At 46.6% G+C, this 21,260-nt stretch overlaps 1 protein-coding gene across 8 annotated transcripts in view; it reads left to right on the plus strand.

The window, feature by feature from the left end:
- The window catches only part of LOC116938937 (uncharacterized), a 166,960-nt gene that overhangs the window by 17,143 nt on the left and 128,557 nt on the right, over positions 1 to 21,260 (plus strand). For all 8 annotated transcript variants that reach the window (XM_032946684.2, XM_032946686.2, XM_032946683.2 and 5 more), the window contains exons 2-3: positions 19,796 to 19,954; positions 20,307 to 20,523. In XM_032946684.2, coding sequence (XP_032802575.2) covers positions 19,796 to 19,954; positions 20,307 to 20,523 — 376 coding nt within the window. The remainder of the gene's footprint in view (positions 1 to 19,795; positions 19,955 to 20,306; positions 20,524 to 21,260) is intronic.

Below are 21,260 nucleotides of genomic sequence, written 5' to 3' on the forward strand. Positions count from 1 at the left end.
GGTTTCTTACAGTCGACGTTACCACAAATCCACGCACACGTTGCACGCATTGCAATCTAAGTGCTCTGAAGAAGGGCCATTGCCCGAAACGTTGCCTGTGATATATATCGTTTAAGGCCAAGGTGGTAGTGAGGAATGTGAGTACTCTACACACCCGCGCAAGCGTGCTACTCGCTGGTATTTAACAAGGGGACGTGTCCGCTCGGGTCTCATGCACTCGCAACATCGCGCTCGTCAATCCGCACAGTGCCCGGCGCTGTCCGGCCCCGTTACTTTGCTCTCACGCCCTCACGGTCCTTCTTCTCGAATGCAGGCCGTGAGCGCGAATCCAAACTCGGGTGGCAGGATTTGTAGCGCAGCGCGCAGACCACTACGCTACGGCTCCCCGCGAATGCGACTGCGCGCGTACATGCACGCACACATAGGTGGTGGTTTGGGATGTGTGCGTGTGCGTATGTCGGAGTCACGTCTGGGTGTAACTCGAACCCTCATCCACGGACACTGAAGCCTGTGTGTGAGTGTCCCTACCCCCATTTCGAGCCACACACACACACGCGCGCGCGCGCACCTCCCCCCCCCCCCTCTTCGCAAGTCGGTGGAATGCTGACTTCTCAAACATACACTCACACATCCCATACACAAACAGCCGCGGACACACAGAGAATCGCGCACTCACCCTCCAAGTCAAACTCACTCAAGTAGCGTCCACACACAGCAGCACGGGCGCACTTCATTCACACCAATTAAAAACCACCAAGAACCTCCTCCACGTTTTTCTTTGAACAACTCGGAGGATTTACACTGCGTGAACCTCTGACTGGCGCCATGAGCACATTTCTACGTGGTGATGAGTTGTCTGCTCATTTACATATTTCAAATAATCACGAGGGTGATTATCTTGAGTTATATATTGTGTTATTTTGTGTCAAACCAGGACCCATATCTTAAAGAGGGGGTAATTTCTTGCCTGTAACAGTTCGACGTTCAACAGCATTGATTCAAGCGAGCCTGACTCTGCCGATAGGACAGACGCTGCGTGTCGAAACCAGTACAGGCTTTGTTTGACTGAATCAATGCTGTAAAAATTATGCATTAATGGGAAGCAGTGGGGCCCGATTGTTTAAGAAAAACAAAAAAAAGTTTCATTCGGAGAAATAGATCTGTGAAGGCGATGCATTGTCTGCTTCTCTATTGTGTAATTTACAGATGTGAACCAAAGTGAACTTCGTGGGGACAAAGGGCACCACGGTGGCTAGGAGATGTTACCTCCCTCGCCTGGTATACAGGAGGTCGTGGGTTCGGTTCCGACCCAGACGCCTGCTGTATATCTTCCCCCCGTGGTTGTGTGGATTTTCCTCTCGGTTCTCCGTTTTTTCCCTCCACATTTGAAAACATACGTTTAGAGTATTTGGCTGCTCAACATTTCCACGTGTTAAGCCACTTCGTTGAGCTATCATTTGTGACGAGGTCACTTCTGAAAAAGAGCTATATACCTCAGTGGGTCTTTCCTGCTAAAAAAATGTTTTTTTATTTAGTTTTAGTAATTAGTCTCTGCTACAGAGAGAAAGCAGACCCATGTACTGTACGTCTATTCAACTTCGGCAACTATCATCGAAAATGCATGCATGCAACCCCCACATAGATTCCCCCACAGCGCAGGCCTCTCTCAAAACACAACAAGGAATGGAGGCACACAAAGACAAAGATCCCCCGTATAGCCTTAACAGACTGTTAGCAATTAGCACCTATGAAGGCCAGTACGGCACACGAGGGGGAGAGTGATGGCCACATTAGCTTCATGAGTGACGATGTTTAAACTCTGCACCACGTACTAATTTGAGGCTAAATCTACGTAATGGAGGCCCAGGACCGGTTCAGATAATCATCACTGGTGCTAGCCGTGAGCGAGAATCGAACTCGTGTCACCAGGTTCGTAGCGCAGCGCGCTAACCGCTATGCTAACTGCCCATACATTAAAAAAAACTAAATACGGATGTGTTAAAAAAAACGTGGGTTTTGATTTCATGGCAATGATATTACACACATGCGTATATTAAAATATATCTGAATCATTTATAAGTTAATATATTGACACTTGACCGAGTACCAACCGCTATTGGTACCACACCACGCATCTTCACTCTCCTCCTCCTCCTCGCGTGCCGGTAGTGAGGTCGAGTTGGCCACGCTGTCCCCATGACTGAATGTGGTACCCAGTGACGTGGGCGCAACCCATCACCTGGAGACAGTGGTGACCTCACCAACTTGGGCTGGCATTGCTTGCTTTGAATTCATTGAGCAGACGGCGAATGATTAACAGGTCAACTTTCTCAAAAAATATTTGGCGAAGTGACTCTGTGGGAGAGCGAGCGGCTCGCAATCAGAAGATTACAATTTCAAATACTGCTTGGGGGGTTAACTCAGCCCAACACCCCCGTGCGATGCTTAAAATGAGTACCACTTGTGAGAAAGTCAACATTGATGCTTGATTTGAAGCTTTCGTGAATGCAGGAATCCATACTCTTTGGTTCTTTTGGTAAAGTCACGTATAGACTCGCTCCCACCAAAGGGATATGGAATTGGCACCACTGGCTCAATGCTCATTTCTGCAGGAAATCACTTTGACTTTTACATAAAGTCGCCTCGCCAAATATATCGTGAAATTAAACTCTCTGGCTGTACATCCCATGTTTTAGTGGAAGTAGAGTTACCACAAATTTTGGATGAAAAAAATCGAATTCGGTTGAAAATGTTTATTTTTCTTGCCAAATACATTGGTCCAAATTCTATTTGGCAGCAGGCACGTACTTTATTTTTCATCGGTGGAGAAACTGAATCGTGTGTTCGGCGGCAGTGGTGGAAGTAACAGCCACGGCGCTGTGCCCTGTACATTCCCAACAAAGATGTGAACCTTCACCCAGACAACAGCCACTTCCTGCTGCTGAAATAAGCACTGTGCCATCGGTGCGGGTCTCTCGTTCATATCCTTCCTGGGCCGCTGGTGAAAATTCCACGTTCCTATGGCGGGGGTTAATCTAACATTACGACAACCCCTGTTGACTCCCTCGCGAAGTGGTTCTAGGTTTTATTGACCCCAGAGGGATGATGGGCTGAGGAGACCCCTCCAAACCATTATTTGAACTCGCAACCTTTTAATTGCGAACTGCGAGCTCTAGCACTGAACCGCCTGACCACTGTGCTTCAACTATTAACACCTATCAGGAGACTATGAAACAATGTGGCATTCATGATATACTAGACACCACGCATTACTGCACCGGGGCAGTGATCGTGAGAAGATTTTCGAGTGCTTTGTCATGGAGTTATTTTTCCTCCTCGCAAAAGTAACCTTTTAAAAAAAATCCTAACATTCCACATCAATGTGTTTTGTAACAAATACGGGAAAAAAAACACCGTCTAGAAGCGACTCTCGCATATGAGGGTGTGTGGTCTGACTTCAGAATCACAGATTGCCTGCAGGACAATCGCAGGCAACACAAAGTAGCGTCATTGTGGTGAATATCATGAACAAAATAGAAAAGCAGACGATACCCCCCCCCCCCCCCATTCACGAATCTGTCCCTTCACGTAAAAAAGAAAAGCATGTGTTAGACCTCCCATCAACCACAAGGCCTCCTTGGAGTGCATATTTCCCTAAGAAAACTCAACACATCCGTCAATAACATTGGCCATGAAAACAGGAATATATAATAGGCGACGTTTCGGGCAGTGGCCTTTCTTCACGGCACAATATACAAAGTGGTATTTCAACATCAGTCTCATCAGCAGAGTCAGGCTTGCCTGTACCGATGCTGGTGAACTGCCAGATGTAATAAGCAAGAACCCTCTCTTTACAATATTGGTTCTTAGCTCAATCGATGTAAAAAGAAATGCATAAACAAGAGGAGGAGGCTGCTCCTACGCGCTGCAGGTCTGGGGAAGGGTCTCTATGAATGTGAAGTTGTCCGTTTCTACACCGCTGATCAGAAAGCGACAGCAGCTCACATGAGGTCCGCTGGCTTAGGGCGGCCTGCATGTTGAGTCTTCCTGTGAATATTCGAGGAACAGCTACCTGAGTTTGTGGCCGATGTGGCCACGCAAATGTAACGAGTCTCGTAATGGGTGGGGGACACGTGGCGGTATGTGACGACGGTATGACGTACCCACGGCACGTTTCGTAACACCAGACTTGCGTACACTGGCTCTTTCCAGAACGATTCTGATTCAAATGCGGCGATGATTCCATAGAGAGGAAACGGAAGTGAACATGGGCTGTGTTAGGAATAGGTCTCCTACCGGCACTTCTCCACTTAAATTTTGGCCACTGGCAACAACATTTTTATTTTATATAACACAATTCATGCAAATTGAATCGTGGCACGAGGAACATTGCGAATAGCAGTCGAACATCAAACAGTAGAACACCACGGAGACACACCACAAATGATTCAGAACACCACGGAAACAATACGAACTAGGCCCAGGGTTCACAGGTGAACACAACATCTGCTGAGTGACGCTGAATCCCGCAGAGAGAGCGGACTGTTGCAGCACTTCTGAGGAGTCGGTCAGTGTAAAGATGGGGTGATGATGGAGTCGGTCAGTGTGATGATGGTGTGATGATGGAGTCGGTCAGTGTAAAGATGAGGTGATGATGGAGTTGGTCAGTGTGATGATGGTGTGATGATGGAGTCGGTCAGTGTGATGATGGTGTGATGATGGAGTCGGTCAGTGTGACACAGAAGCCTCTGATTCTGCTTGGCAGAATCAGAGGCTTCTGTGTTGGCAGTATGCTTAAAATGGGACCCGCACATTTGGAATCCTCGCATCTTGCTACACACAAAAACAAATACACTTGCAGGCTATCAAAAACACGATTCAAATTGTTTAGCAGTAATCTATTACGCAGGCCTGACTGCTGATGAAATACTGAGTGCTGAAACCGGTCCAGAGTTTACTTGAATTAAACCCATGCTGCTGAAAAAAAATCACTCTCAGAAGGTCGTGTGGAGTATGGAATGTGCAAAAAAATATATGTATTTATGCTTTATGTGAAGTGATAGAAACGGAATGGAGGAGAATTATGCGATTATTTAATATGTTACATAAGCAATTGTTCGCCTATGCAAATATATGAAAATGCTTCCATCAGGCTGATGGTCCACATGAGCCGGTAACATTTCGTGAAGCCACACAGAGCGGGTGGTAATTACCCGCGATGTGGTAGCTCCCACCGAGACATTGAAGTTTCAATTGGATTATCCAGAAGGCAATCTCATGTATATTTAGAGTGCACCCCCACTCAACGGTGCAGAATATAATTATTTAGATGGGCAGGGTCGTGCAAGGATTGAGGAAGTATTGACAGCGATAGAGGGGCGCTTAGGGATCAGGAAAGGGTAGGGGTGAGGGGAGGAAAGAGGAAGAGAATGGACAATAGAGAAGAGGTGAGGCTTTAAGAGAGGAATGGAAGGAGGTTAAGGAGGGGGGCTGCTTAATGCTTCATTTTCAAGTGCAGTGTTGTGTCTACGGGCGATGCTGCTCAATGTACAGGGGAAGTCGATTCCAGTGGAGGGTGCAAAAAGGGAGAAGGACCGAACACGGGGATTGGGCACAGAGATAAGCAGAGACAGATACATTTAGGAGCGAAGAGGATGAGAGGAGGGGACATGAATGCAGTTGTGAGAGACAAGACAAGGCGGGGCAAGGTCACGAAGAGATTGAAAGATGTTGGAAGAGACGGCAGTTGTGAAGGGGAAGCCATTGGAATTGAAGGAGGAGCAGTAGCTCAGTGGGCACAAGCCATGATGTATAATTTTTTTAATTTGATGTCACGGATGTCCTTTTCCATAAACATCAGGCAACCCAGGAGTATAAGTTGAACAGCCCATGCCCTGTTAATGCCACTCTGCAAATGAAACTCATCAAGGACTTGGCTTTATTATAACAATTCCGCTGGTTTACCCAGGAAAGCCTCACGGAGTCTCAAAATTCTCTATCACGAGGGTCATGCTAAGTCTTTGGGGTAGCGGGCGATGTTACTGCGGTGTGTAATCTCAATTGAGTAATTTGCAGGTACATTTTCCGTGCTGGCCAATACCAGTTACATTGTGTGTGTTTATTTTTTTTTTAAATAGCAGGAAACCGCAAAACCCAGAGTGAACACACATGCAGAACAGGGGGACAACATTCACACTCGACAGAAAGGCACCCGAGTCGGGAATGTAACCCAGGCTGTGAAGCGCCAGTGTTTGCACTGCCACTCTGCTGCCCTATTCTACTCGGATACCTTGATATGGAAAGGTGCAATGACCAATAAGAAAAGTTTCGATGATAAACAAATACTTTATTTAATTTGTTTAACACGTAAAATGTAGATAAGCCTTCATCTGCCACGGTGAAAGGATACGTCAGTCTGCGTGGTTTGGTCTTGCAGACGTGACGTGGCTAAGAGACGGTATACTTCCTGTGCACCTCCGTAATATTACCTTTTGGGTCTGATATTGAAATATGTTTTTAAAAAAATATTGAAAAAGGTCTTTACAGGGTCTGTAGCAGCACAGCCAACATCTGGTACAAATTTTACAGAAGCCTGATCAGTGCTTAGGTGTGGCTTGGAGTTGGGTTCCCTATACTGAACTGTTTCATGTGAGGGAGATTTCTAGAGGAGGGAATTTGCATTGTCGCAGACTTTCAAGCTCGTTGGGGTTTTTATGTTTTGTGAACACAGCTTTCGAGCCAAAAGACCCAACACAAAATGCAGCCAGCCACAAACAGCACTGCCAAAGTTGCAATAGCTAAAGAGTTAGTGCATTTTTTTGCAATTGAGCAAAGTTATTATTATAAGAGTTGGGGAAAGTCTCCCCACCCACCCCATTTTCCCTTTACTTTTGTTCCTCGTCTTCCCTCGCCTTCCCTTCCCACATATTAAACCCTACAGCTTCCCACTCGCATTCCCGACGTGAGTGGGACAGTGAGCCGCTTCCCAGAATCCAGGAGCATCGAGTTTGGGCTTCGGTCCGTGAACAGTTCTGTACCTCCTCCCCCCTTCCGTGTTACGGTTTGTGCCTTGTCAAATTACAAAACATCAATAATAATACAAACTAAAGTTGGCATGAAAGAAACAACGGGGGGAATTTCCAAAGTGGAGCGGTGCGAGGGAAGAAACAGAAAGAGAAGCGAGGTGGCCTGCAGTGTGGCGAGTGGGTGGGTGGGTGGATGAGAGCGAGTGTGTTGTTATGACTCACAGATGTTGGTGGTTGAATACAGCGTGGATGAGACACCACAGTCCGTCCGATCGACTGTGGTGTGACCGAGACCTGATTTTCAGCTCCCAACAAAGCTTAAGTGCAATCACATCAGTAAACTTTGTTACTCATCGGATCAATGTTGAGTGTTCGTATATAGCTGTACACTCATACATTTTTCTATGGTGAGTTTTGCCGCAGTAAAATTAATTAAATGTTAACGTAAATACAGACTGGTACTTCAGCTGACGGGCATCCCGGAAAAAAATAATTTGGCATTTTGCAGCGTGGGAGATAGATCGAGTTTCACCGTGATGGGGGCTCAGCAGCAACAGCAACAAAACTTCTATCATAGCTGGTGGTGTTCGTCGCTGCAGCTGCTCCCAGGGTCACCCGGGTCTATCCAAGGTGTCTCTATCTGCACAACACCGAGGACTGTCACCAGTCTCAAGATTGGCCTGGCGTGCTCATGAGCTCACAGTGATATTCGTACCATCCTGCCAAACGCCTTTCCCTGCAGGCCCGTTGGGACACGGCGTTTGAGCTGCATTCGTCGCAAGTGAAGCTTCTTAAAGTGCGTTCACTTTTTAACGTGCTCCAACGAAGGTTAAAGATGTCACTGAAGCAGCTCTGTCTGGCTAGTGTAATGAAATACCCATATGTAGTCGTGCTGCTATTGGGGACTTACCAAAGAGAAAAGATAGACAATTTACCAAAGAGTTGCAAATAACTTGGCAACACAAACCGGCGACAGTCGGTGAGCCGATGATGTCACGCATTGTTCGCGCGCGGGATGACGTCTTGCCATGCACCATCATCTCGTGAAGATGACGTTTTTCGTCATTATCCATGATCAATCCACTGCTGGATAAAGGCCTAACTAAAGGAGTGGCTATCCCCCACTGTCTCGTTATGTAATAATCAATTTTGCTCCTGCACACGAGCTCATCTCATCGCTCCATTTCTCGGGCCCACGTTCAGTTCCTTGGCTGCCACTCCGTTATGGTAGACATTGCGTATTCATCAATAGTGTCAGCAATAGGACAAGTGGTGGCTGTGCACATGGCCTGTAATCCAGCGCTGTGGAGGTTGGGGTTGGCGGATCGAGGTGCCGTACCCTGGCTCGCCAGGAGAAGGCAATGCAGCAAGTCGACTAAACACCGTCTGTGTCTCCATCTGTACGGGGGATCGAGCGTTGCCCCCTCGCGCGCGTGGGTTTTCTCTGGGTGCTCCTGTTTCCTCCCACCTGCGTAAACATACATCATTAATCGGCTGAACACTTCTTAAATTAAAAATCAAATGCAGGACTCTCCCTCCAAAACAGCTGTGTGTAGCTATCCTTGATACGTATGCAAATTTTCTAAATTACCACATTCCCAAGCGCACGTTAAAAAGCATTACTTAATCCTTTAGAACTAAATTTTTATTTAAAGCTTTCGTGACTGCAGTAATTCATATTCTTAGCTGTTTCGGTAAAGTCACGATGAAGGGAAACAATAAAATAATAAAATATAAATTGTTATTATTTTAGCTCTTTCGGTAAAGTCACGTTGAAGGGAAACAATAAAATAATAAAATATATATTTTATTGTTTTCCTTTAGAACTACTTTTGTACTTAGTTCGTTGTCCTTCCCCCGCACCTCCGATTAACACCGTTGGCTACGTATGGTGCGAAAGAAGTTCATACATACACGGTTGTTCTTTTAGCGTTCATGAAACACGTCAAACATCCTTCACAATGAATGCGATGTGGAACGGAGGAACACTGTTGGTTTATTTATGTTGTACTTATATTCCCACACAACGATGCCAATAATTATTATTCGATGTTGTGTGCTCCATTGCTCTGAGTCGAACAGAGAGGAGGGTCCTTGCCTCTAAACACCTGGCAGTTTAACATTATTGGTCTAAGTTAACCCGACGCTGCTGATGAGACACTAAATGTCGAAACCGGTCCAGAGTTTGCTTGCGTTGAATCATTGCTGCCTCCTGGAATACACTCCCAGGAGCCCTTAATGCTGATGGGATGTATAAAAAGAACATTTATTTTCTACACGGAGGGCAGTAAGGCGCGCTATCCGCGTGGTGACTTGGTCCTGGACACTGCTGACCCCTTCCATCATCTCGGCTGCGTGTTTCTTCTCTTACGACGTTCTTTGCGTGCGCGCGCGGTTTCCTCCACGCGCACCCGATACAATTCCTCACTCTACCCTGCCTCCTCCTGTCTCTCCCACTTCCCCTGCTCCTCGGGCTCCTCAGACTCCCACAATGTGTTTTCTCACTCTGTTGCCTCCACCTTCCCTCGGACAAATTGTTTTTTTGGTTCTCCATATTTCCCATCCCAGCTGCACACACACACAGAGTGAAAACACATGATCGCTCATTCACTGGCACACACAAGCCGCAATCACACCCCCCACCCTCACACACACACACAACCAAGTGGGTACATATTCACGATAAGCACGTACTAATGAGCGCTTGCATCACCATTGATTGACAATGATAATATCTAATCGACACAAACCGTGTGCTCGAATTGTAAGCCATAATTTCCTTTTTCACATATATGAAGACAAAAAAATAATAATCAGTTTTAACAGTCAACCAGACTCGCTCTCGTTGGTGGGTTGAGACACAATCGCCTGATTGTTTGGCTCACTCATTGCGACTCAAAGCTGGCAGAATCTCTGTCCCTCCCCAAAGCTTGGCCTTACATTTGCTTTGCATCAGCGTCCCATCTGCAGCGCGTGGCTTGTCGTGCGGCAGCGCAGCGCGACGCTCGCCTTTCTTCTCAAGACTCCTAACCTGTGATGTTTATTCTCCCCACGTGTTTCCCTGAACCCATCGCAAACTATTCTAAAAATGCAATAAGCGGCTGCATGAGCGGAGGGTCCCCCCCCCCCTCTCGCAAATTCTCTCTGTTGCCATCGGGATTTTATTGCGAGGATCTTTGGACAATAAGCCGCTAGATTTTCACCCCCACCCTCCTCCTCCAAGCCAAACTATATTATCATAAAATATAATAAATAAAAACGTACGCAGACAACTTCGAATATTGTTCACAAAGATGCCCCTTCTTAGCCGCGGCATCTGCAGCGCAGTCTGTTGGCGAGCACCTATTACATGAAGAGTTTCGCACAGACGTGCACGCACGCGCACACGCGCGCACACAGGCGCAGACAGACAGAAGACCCCTTCTCTCTTTCTCCTGCTCCCCCCCCTTCTCACACATACTCGCGCCACAGAAGCCGCTGCCTCCTCCACCCCGGGCCCCCTCCTCCCACCGCTGACCTCGCGTTGCCAGCACAGCGCAGCACCTGATCTCCTTTCAAAACCTGAAGCCTGGTGGACCCACCGTTCACATGCATATGTATGCAAATGTGCCGGCGTGCGGGCGTTCGTCGTTATGCGTTGGGAATACACGGGTGCTCGTGCTCACTCATTGTGTGTACGTTTGTTCCACGCCCCGGTGTGTGTGGGCGTGTGTAGCAGCGGTAAGCGCCGCTGCATTACAAACCCAGCAACTCGAGTTCGATTCCCGCTCATGGTCAAAATCAGTGGCGATTTTCTGAACAGGTTCTGGGCCTCTTCTAGGTAGGCTCAACCTCAAACGAGAATCGTACCTGGTGCGGTGTGTCAACAACGTCGGGCGTGGTGGTGGTGCTGACCACCCACACCCTCGTGTACCGTACCGGCCTTAAAAAGGGTGCTCGCAAACAGCATTTGCCCTTAAAGTCTGTTAAGGCTATACGGATCTTTGTTTGTATGTAGCTTTGCGCGCTTGTACTTTTATTTTTGAGAAGTCACAACTTGTGCCGTTCACTTGGCGTTGGAGTTCCCACACAGAGCGGCGCATTATATGATACGACACGCGTGCGTGCGCGTGTGTGTATTTTGCACATTGTGTATGAAGTGTAGGCGTAATGAAAGGGTTGTAATAATGTCGAGAAACTTGCCTGGAATCTCGTGAATTTGCGGGAAATGCACAAGAACGAGTCCTCTAATCAAGCCAAAGTAAATGCTAGAGTAGATGGACGGAGGTTTTTCGAGATGGTACTATGTACAGTGAGGGAAAAAAGTATTTGATCCCCTGCTGATTTTGTACGTTTGCCCACTGACAAAGAAATGACCAGTCTATGATTTTAATGGTAGATTTATTGGAACAGTGAGAGACAGAATAACAACAAGAAAATCCAGAAAACGCATGTCAAAATGTTATAAATTGATTTGCATTTAAATGAGGGAAATAAGTATTGACCCCCTCTCATTCAGAAATAGTTCTGGCTCCCAGGTGTCTTTTATACAGGTAACGAGCTGGGATTTGGAGCACACTCTTAAAGGGAGTGCTCCTAATCTCAGCTTGTTACCTGTATAAAAGACACATGTCCACAGAAGCAATCAATCAATCAGATTCCAAACGCTCCACCATGGCCAAGACCAAAGAGCTCTCCAAGGATGTCAGGGACAAGATTGTAGACCTACACAAGGCTGGAATGGGCTATAAGACCATTGCCAAGCAGCTTGGTGAGAAGGTGACAACAAATGGTGTGATTATTCGCAAAAGGAAGAAACACAAAAGAACTGTCAATCTCCCTCGGCCTGGGGCTCCATGCAAGATCTCACCTCGTGGAGTTGCAATGATCATGAGAACGGTGAGGAATCAGCCCAGAACTACACGGGAGGATCTTGTTAATGATCTCAAGGCAGCTGGGACCATAGTCACCAATAAAACAATTGGTAACACACTAAGCCGTGAAGGACTGAAATCCTGCAGCGCCCGCAAGGTCCCCCTGCTCAAGAAAGCACATATACATGCCCGTCTGAAGTTTGCCAATGAACATCTGAATGATTCAGAGGACAACTGGGTGAAAGTGTTGTGGTCAGATGAGACCAAAATGGAGCTCTTTGGCATCAACTCAACTCGCCGTGTTTGGAGGAGGAGGAATGCTGCCTATGACCCCAAGAACACCATCCCCACCATCAAACTTGGAGGTGGAAACATTATGATTTAGGGGTGTTTTTCTGTCAACGGGACAGGACAACTTCACCGCATCAAAGGGACGATGGACGGGGCCATGTACCGTCAAATTTTGGGTGAGAACCTCCTTCCCTCAGCCAGGGCATTGAAAATGGGTCGTGGATGGATATTCCAGCATGACAATGACCCAAAACACACGGCCAAGGCATCAAAAGAGTGGCTCAAGAAGAAGCACATTAAGGTCCTGGAGTGGCCTAGCCAGTCTCCAGACCTTAATCCCATAAAAAATCTGTGGAGGGAGCTGAAGGTTAGAGTTGCAAAACGTCAGCCTCGAAACCTTAATGACTTGGAGAAGATCTGCAAAGAGGAGTGGGACAAAATCCCTCCTGAGATGTGTACAAACCTGGTGGCCAACTACAAGAAACGTCTGACCTCTGTGATTGCCAACAAGGTGTTTGCCACCAACTACTAAGTAATGTTTTGCAGAGGGGTCAAATACTTATTTCCCTCATTAAAATGCAAATCAATTTATAACATTTTTGACATGCGTTTTTCTGGATTTTGTTGTTGTTATTCTGTCTCTCACTGTTCAAATAAACCTACCATTAAAATTATAGACTGATCATTTCTTTGTCAGTGGGCAAACGTACAAAATCAGCAGGGGATAAAATACTGTTTTCCCTCACTGTACATGCATTCGGTATGGCCACGAGTTCGTGAGCATTGACACTGGCGAGTCTGCGTAACTGTGTCCCTCCATCCACGTGCCCCGTACTGTGTGTCGGCGTCTCCGCCTGTGGGTAACATGACAATGCTTTACCTCACCATTGATAGATACGGTAACATCTGAGTCCATCCGCAGAAGAGGCTTCTCGGTTAATATAAGCAAGAGAATAACTAAACCGACAAAATTCGATGCCTACCCATACCTGTTCATTCACATAAACAATTATAAGTCGTTGATTTTTACACATCCAATCAGGCACACTGCCTTCTGGGAGTGCATAATTTCAGCAGCATTGGATCAATGTCAGCTCTGGACTAGTTTTTACATACGGTGTCTCATCAGCAGAGCTCGGCTTACTTGAACCATGCTAGTGAACTTCCAATTGCCACATGTTTTTGACAAAGCCACCCTCTCTGCTAGATAGGGGTCCTCGTGTGTCATAAAACTATATAATAAAAACACGACGAAGATTTTTCAAGCAGGTCAATTCTGGAGTGGTCTCAATTTCTCTGTGTCTCATCAGCAGAATCGGACCTGGTCGACAAATAATGGCTGAGGCAAGAGCACTGTATGGACACAATGGGGTCCATTCAGTGCATAGCAGAGAACGTGGACGCAACTCGGGCGTGCGCTGCAGTCCGGAATTGATTCTGAGACCTCAGCCTGCTGAATAAATTCATAAAGTTGACACTGGTCTAGACTTGGCTGCTTAAACAAATGCTGTTTGGAAAAATTAGCCCAGAGGCACTACAGGCCTAAAATGCGTTTTTATTGTTTTGTGGTCACGTAGACCCTGGTTGGTTTGTGTTAATTAATTACCTACAAATGACCAAAAGCGCACATAATGCTTTTTTCATGGTGGGTGGCACAGTTGTGGTGCAGTAGTAACACCTGTGCCTCAGAGCAAGCAGCACCTGGATTCGATTCCAGACCTGGGTGCCTTTCTGCGTGGAGTTTGTACATCTCCGGGTTCTCGGGCTTCACCCCACATAGCGAAGACAACAACCACTGTAGCTGAACATTTGCGTGCAAATAGCTCAAGTGATTTTACACATATGAGCATTGCCCACTACTCCCAAAACTTGTCAGGAACCTCCTGGAAAACAAATAGAAATGAGACTCTTTGTTTTATGGATAGATCCACCGCAATAATAATTAATGCAGTGTGCCGTGACTGTGGCCTTGATGATGGAATCTTGATTTTGAAGCTTGTTGAGCCCATTGCTACGAGCCTAGCTTATCCAGTCATCACTCTTCAAGTGTCTCTGTCATATCAATGCATTGGCGTTCTTGTGCTTTTATGTCCAAATGTCCGTGCGACCACAATTCCATGTGCATCGTAGAATATAACACATGTCAAACAAAAGAAACACGTGGTGAAACATATGGTAAAATGTAACGTAATTGGCATGACATTGTGAAATATAGTAATACCTGATTATTATTTATATACATCATAACCAGCATCATCCATGGGCTATCCACTGCTGGATGAAGGCGTCGCCAAGCTGCCACGATTTTGCAATGACGCAATCCATCCAGCACCTGCTCCATCTCCTTGGTTGACGTGCTCTTTGGCAGGAAAGGTACATAAAGTAATATTGCAATACCGTATATATTGATGCACAGCTACACAGTGTTTCTCTTTGATTCAATGAGGGTTGACCATCTCGATGTTGATTCTAAAAAAGCACAGCGAGTGAACGATGTTAAATGTAAATAGTAAACTGGCATATTTATGACAATTACACAAAGTGAGGTTCCCGCTCCAAGCAATAATATAAACACTCAAATAAAAAGTACTGTTTATGTCTGTGTATTATTCCATAACGAGCTCAAATATTTCAAGTTGTTGACGTGCAGTTTGGTTTGGTGAAGAACGTTGAGATTAAGGGAAGGGAAAAAGTTTAGACTAGTTAAGTTTCATAGCACGTTACTCGATATGATATAGTTTACATAGTGATTCAATGCGGTTTTAGTCAGCAATTATCCACACATGGCTATGACAGAATAAAGTAACCAGAGACAAATTATACACGTAATTCAATTTAAAGAAGTCGCTTTGATTAATTATCCAGAAGTCACCGATTCACTCGAGTCGCTTTATCACCAATGGGCAGTCGCCTCCTTATCACTGTTCTATCACTGCGGCCACGGTTAATGCTCCCGTGAACTTCAGCCGTTGATTCCTCCACCCGTGTCGAGGAATCAGTCTACAAGACACCAACTGTTTCGTCTCATCCACCAGCTGTGTTCAACCACTCACACACTTACCCACTCGTTGCCTCACCAACTCACGCACCCACCCACCCATTCACCCACACACTCACCCACTCGCCCACACTGCAGGTCAAAACACGTCCCTTTCTTCTCCTACCCTCACACTGCTCCACTTGGGAATTCCCTCCCGTCGTCTCTTTGCAGAAGCTTTCAATATAATCTTGCTCTTTTCAAGAAAAAATCCTTAACTTTTATATACCTATAACAACTTTGTTGCTGGCCGCTCAGGGACGGTATATAAAAAAGAAGCATTGTCGTCCAAATGGGGGAGCAAAAGGGGGAAACTTTCCTCCGGGGTCTCACACAAGAGAGAGGGTGCCACACCCGGCCCGGGGATGGTGGAGTAAGGTGGCCCCAGATGGAATTTTGCCCGAGCCTCCAAGACCTGCACACACGGTAACAACGGCAATAATTTGTTTCTGATGGCGCGCCCTCCTTTGGGCGTCTCGGAGTGCTGTACATTGCGATGCACGACTTGAATCACATTTCAAAAATTTGAAAGGGCTCCCCCAGGAGCAACTGCCCCTGTGCTGCACTAGGCGACTCATCACCTGGCCTGCAAACGGTCATAATTCTGCCAGTAAGGGGGCATATCCCAATGGAGTAATTTGCAAGTAATGTTTCGCATTTACCAAATGTGGGCCATGTTGAAGTGCTCGGCTGTGCGAATGATACAGCGGAAGCCAGCATAGATATGCCTCTTCCACACCCGCAGAACTGTGGCTCGTCAGTGCCAACCGCTCGCGTCTGAGGGTTCCACGTTGACGACAGCTGTGACAGTGAAAGAGCCAAAAGGAAGGTTTTATTTTAAAAATAGTTTCTGAGCTCAGGCCCAAAGCTCCAAATCGTCAAGCGGTCAGCAAAAGCGAGCACTGTCAAGGTTGTAATCGATAAGAAGAGTTAACGCTTCTCTTGAATTGAGCTTGGGGATAAGAGGCGATGGGAGGGAATTGAAAAGTGGAGCAGAAGTAGATAAATTAAGGTGACCTGCAGTGTGATCGTTGAGCGAGTGGTTGAGTGAGTGGTGAGTGCCTGAAGGAGTTCGAAGATAAGTGGGTGGGAAGTGTGTTGTCGTGATCTGCAGTGTGGTGAGTAGGTCAGCGAATGTTGGTTTGACCTTTAGTTTGGTGTTTGTACAGAGTCTAGATGAGACAAAAACTGCGAGTCTGTTAAACCCAGTCCTCAAAATGGGACGACAAAATCAACAAGTCAAATTCACGGGAAGCTGCGATGGGAGGGAATTCCAAAGTGGAGCAGTCCGAGGGAAGAAGCAGAAAGAGAGGTGAGGTTATCTGCAGTGTGGTGAGTGTGAGTGAATCTACTCAGCAACAGACTCGACTCTGCCATAGAAATGTGGATTTTGGCTCCAAACGGGAGCTGAGCACCAGTGCCTCGATGTTAATTTGAGCAGGAAATCACTTTGAATCCGAACTATTTACGTCGCGTTAACCACTTGGTGAAGGTACACACCGTGTAATTGGTGGCTCACGCCACTGGTGACGTAAGGGCCTCCCCTGGAGCTCTCTACTGCTCAGCCTACTCTTGGACGCTGTCCGGATGGCTTGGAAGAGGGGACGTCACCCAGACCACCTCACCAAGCCAGCGTATTGGTTCAACTGCCGCACCGAGAGATGGCCCTCTGGATTGCGAGTTCAGTGTGCCAACCATTACACTCCACGTAAGCTCAAGACATTGACGGGATGCCCTGGACACCCTTGCGAATGAGATGATACTTCTCAAGGGATTTCCAAGTGATAAAATATTTTGATAAAAAAGGATCTGCAACTAGCACAGTTATGTGCACAGTCAACTAAAGCTATGCAATGACCAAAAATGTAACTTCTGTAGACGAGAGAAAACATTGATCAGCCATCCTATCTCTCATCCATGCATCGCCTCTGTGCTTTTAATTTCCTCTGTATCTCGAGCTGTGTTTTGCAATTATTGCTCTTATCTTACGAAGCAGTTTTTTTTTCTTTCTTAACACCGTGTCTGAGCACAGGCCCAACATCTCAAAACACCAAGTGGCCAGCAACAAATCCGAAATGCATTGTGATACTGCTGCGCAGATCGTAGACTCACGTGTTCATTCGTTTAATATGTTCATGTGCATAGGTGTATTTCATCAGTCTTATGTTTAAATGTTCTACTTTGACTCTGATTAATGCCATTGGTTTATTCGTGTTATTGGCAGCGCTTGGTACGTGCTTTGTTTGTAACATGCCGGGTTGGCTGCTCAATGAAGTGGTATTTTTTGTGAGCTAGAGTTTTTCCTCGAGCTTGGACCGATATCTAACAGACAGGGTGTCTGTATGTTGAACTTTGTATGCATGTTAAACTTCTTTCGCACCATGCATAGCCAACCATGCGAATCGGAGGTGCAGGGGAAGGACAACAAACTAAACACAGGGTCCTTGCTGCCTGTAAAAATCTGGTAATTCACCAGCATTGGTTCAAGCAAAGCCTGATTCTGCTTATAAAAAAAAAAACACTGAGTTTCTAAACCGGCCCAGAGTGTGCTTGTGTTGAAAACAAATCTGCTGAAATGATGCACCCCCAGAAGAAAGGTCGTGTGATTGCTGCATTGTGTAAAAAAAAAAAACCTCAAGTATATTTGTTTCTGCGGAGTGACAGACACAGTACAATGTAAATGATGGGGGCGAAGTGTCTACGTATTTATTATGTCACTGCTATTCTCCACAACCACGCTGACGCAAATGTTATATAATTACGGTGGGTTTGCTACACATGCAGTGAATGGTAAGGGAGCAGCGCCATCTACTGGTGGGCAAGGGAAATTGTGGAGTGGAATTGAGACTCGAAAGGTTTCCCCGCCCAACGTGCATTGCATAGCCCCGCCCACTCAACAACTAACCCGCCCTACCTTGCATAGCCCCGCCCATTACGCCACGAGTCGCCGCCCATTCGGCCCACTCTTACATGACCCCACCCACCCAACAACTAGCCGCGCCCAATCACTCACTAGCCATGCCCAACCTCACATAGCCTCACCCATTCAACCACTAGCCCTGTCCACTCAACTATCCCGCCCACTTAGCCATTAGCTCTACCCATTGGCCTGCCTTCTCTTGTATAACCCCACCGACTGAGCAACTAGCCCCACCCACGCAGTCAGTAACTCCGCCCAATCTTGCACAGCCCCTCCCATTTCAGCCACTGGCCCGCCTACTCTTAAACTGCCCCACCCATACAGGTACTGGCCCCTTCCCACTTTAACATAGCCCCCACCCCCTAAGCCACGATGTCCACCAACACCATGGGTGGCCTCGGGGATATTTTTGGTTTTGGATCCACCTACTTTTACTTCGCCATACCCACTCAGTTGCCAGCCCGCCCACTATTCGAACAGTCCCGCCCCTTTGCCGTTTATTTGGAATACAATCTGGATTTTAAAAAAGCTTCACCGTGGGCATGCAATGTCCATTATAAACGCACGCATATACAACACTTGCTTCCTATCAGTTACGCTATTTTGCTCAAGAGACCTGCACACTGCTCGCATTCGACATTAAGTGCCTGGAGGATTTTCATATGCGCTGGTCTGACTTCGTCACAAAAAGGTTACCGTGACATCCCGCACTTGTCTCCTCAATATAGAGGACCTCAACACAGTCCTCTAGGTGTATTAGTGCACGTTTTGGCTTGCCTTGCTCTGCAGTCGAGTTTCAAAATCAGATTCGGAACTCGAACATAAGTGGGCGTGCGGCCCCCCGAAAATGTTCACGCTTAACCTGATGCTGCTCACGGATCATTGGTATCGATGATACGGACTACGCCTACCCAGGAGGCCTGGCTTTCATCGATGGATCATGTTGACACCTGGCTTAGCAACTATTACTACTTCTACTAACCCACAGGGACCTTTGGTAGCCCTGAGTATTTTTCTGGGCTCGAAAAGCAAGGCACTTGCAAACTGCGTGGTGTGCTGCGTTTTACGTGTCTGAGGGTCGAATAGTATAGTTCATATTTTCGCACAACTGGGGCTGTTAACATCGATTTTGTTTGCATAACTGAATGAGGAAAGCAAGTTCTCCGCACGTAGACGTGTCTAGCAACACACTCAACATGTTACATATTTAACTGAGACACGGAGGGAGCTGCCACAGTGCTGGACTCGTTAGCACACTGGACCTCTAATCTACAAGTCGCCGGTTCGATTCCATCTCCTAGTGTGGCAGCTGAAAAAATGGGGACATATTTCATGAGTTCCCCCGTCAAAGAAGTTGTCTTGATTTGTGGACTGCCATAACTACAATGCTGGGAAGCAATAGTAAACTCAATTGGGATTACAAATAGCAACCCTCGCTCCATATTGGCAGACTAAAGCCTCTTTGCAGGCCAGGTGCTGAGTCACTTAAGTGCCCAAAGGGACAGCTGCCACTGGGAGCGGCCTTTTCAATGTGTTAGAATATAAATGGCTTTGAGATGGGCGCTCTATCTAACACAGCTCATGATTGCTCTAATGTTGATGACGAAGCACTGCTCTTTTAACCTTCGGTGAGGGTAAAAATGGGATGTCTGTGTCGTTTGTGCTGCAGCTGAGACCGTTAACATCCTTGAAGTTCTTGGAATGTCCTCCCTCCCGTCTGGAGTCACCAAGTCTGCGGGAGCTTGTGGTGGCTCCGCGGGCGACGCAACAGCGTTCCACGTGAGCAGGGAGGCCCAGCTGAGCGTGCCCACCTCACAACTATACCCAGGTACGATCGTTGTCAACGTGTAGTTTGAAAGTTTAATATTATATTATATTCAGCTATAGTTCAACAATCCCAGCAGTTAAAGTTATTTGCTGCACAAAAGAGCATTGGGACATTGGTGCTTACAGTATCACCTGTTTACAGCCCTGAGCCAGTGATGGAAATTCCACATTCATATGGCAGGGGTGAGTCTCCCCACAGGAAATGAACTGCAGACTTTCCTATAAAGTGGTACTTATTTAATTAACCCCGGAGGAAGAATGGATGGAGTGCTTTTCACGAATTGAACATTTTTAATCACTGTAAAATAAAACTGATACAAACTTCCAGCCGTGATGTTGTCCGTGCATTGCAGGTGGAAAGTTTCCGCGTGACTTCTCAATTTTGACAACGCTGCGCACGCGTCCGAGCCTGCGGGCCTTCCTGCTGGCGATGTATAGCTCCAGCTCGGTTCAGCAGCTGGGCCTGGAAGTGGGGCCCTCTCCTGCCCTCCTCTATGAGGATCAATCTGGGAGGCCTCCTCCTGAAGATCAGCCCACTTTCCAGGAAGGACCCCTTATCAATGATGGAAAGTGAGTATTCTTGCGACGGGAGGGGAATCCAAATGAAATTATTCTGTACTTTGATATTTCTTGACATAATCATCCTCAACCACGAATAATACACTACTGGATGAAGGTCTCCTCAAGCAGCCACCACCTCCCACGACGCTATGATGCAATGAGCCGCCCAGCACCTGGCTGGCTTGCCATCGTTATTCGTAGCCATCGTCCATCATCCCTTCTAGTGACGTGTCCTGCTCAATCTCACTCTCTTTGTCATATACTTGCGTGTGTCATTCACCTTTTTGTAACATCAATAACACCATCTTCCCATTGTAGGCAGCACAAGCTATGAGGAGAGGTGTAAATAACAGCCCCTTTCAAGAAGTTCCAATGGGAACCTGAATACAATCTTCAACGTCTCAGTATGGGTTTCGAGACTACATCTCGCTTGCTGCCATTTGAGGAATCGTGACGATTGGGGTCACGATTGAGTTGAATTTTATATTTCAACTCTCTAATTTGGTCCATCAGCCTAGTGGGAACATTTCCGTATAATTTGCACACGTTCTAAACGATAAATGATTACTTAACAGAATAAATAACCAGACGAGACGCCCTCCTTTGCAAATTGATCACTTCGCGTGAAAAACAATTGAAAGTATTTTTGGTTACTTATCCCATCGGCCACATAGCCTTCACAGATTGCATCATTCCAGCAGCATTGGTTCAACACAAACTCTGGGCCAGTTTTGACATTCAGCATC

This window comes from Petromyzon marinus, chromosome 5, assembly GCF_048934315.1.
Source record: "Petromyzon marinus isolate PM22_M1 ecotype Great Lakes invasive population chromosome 5, UKy_Petmar_22M1.pri1.0, whole genome shotgun sequence".
NCBI classification, from domain to species: domain Eukaryota; kingdom Metazoa; phylum Chordata; class Hyperoartia; order Petromyzontiformes; family Petromyzontidae; genus Petromyzon; species Petromyzon marinus.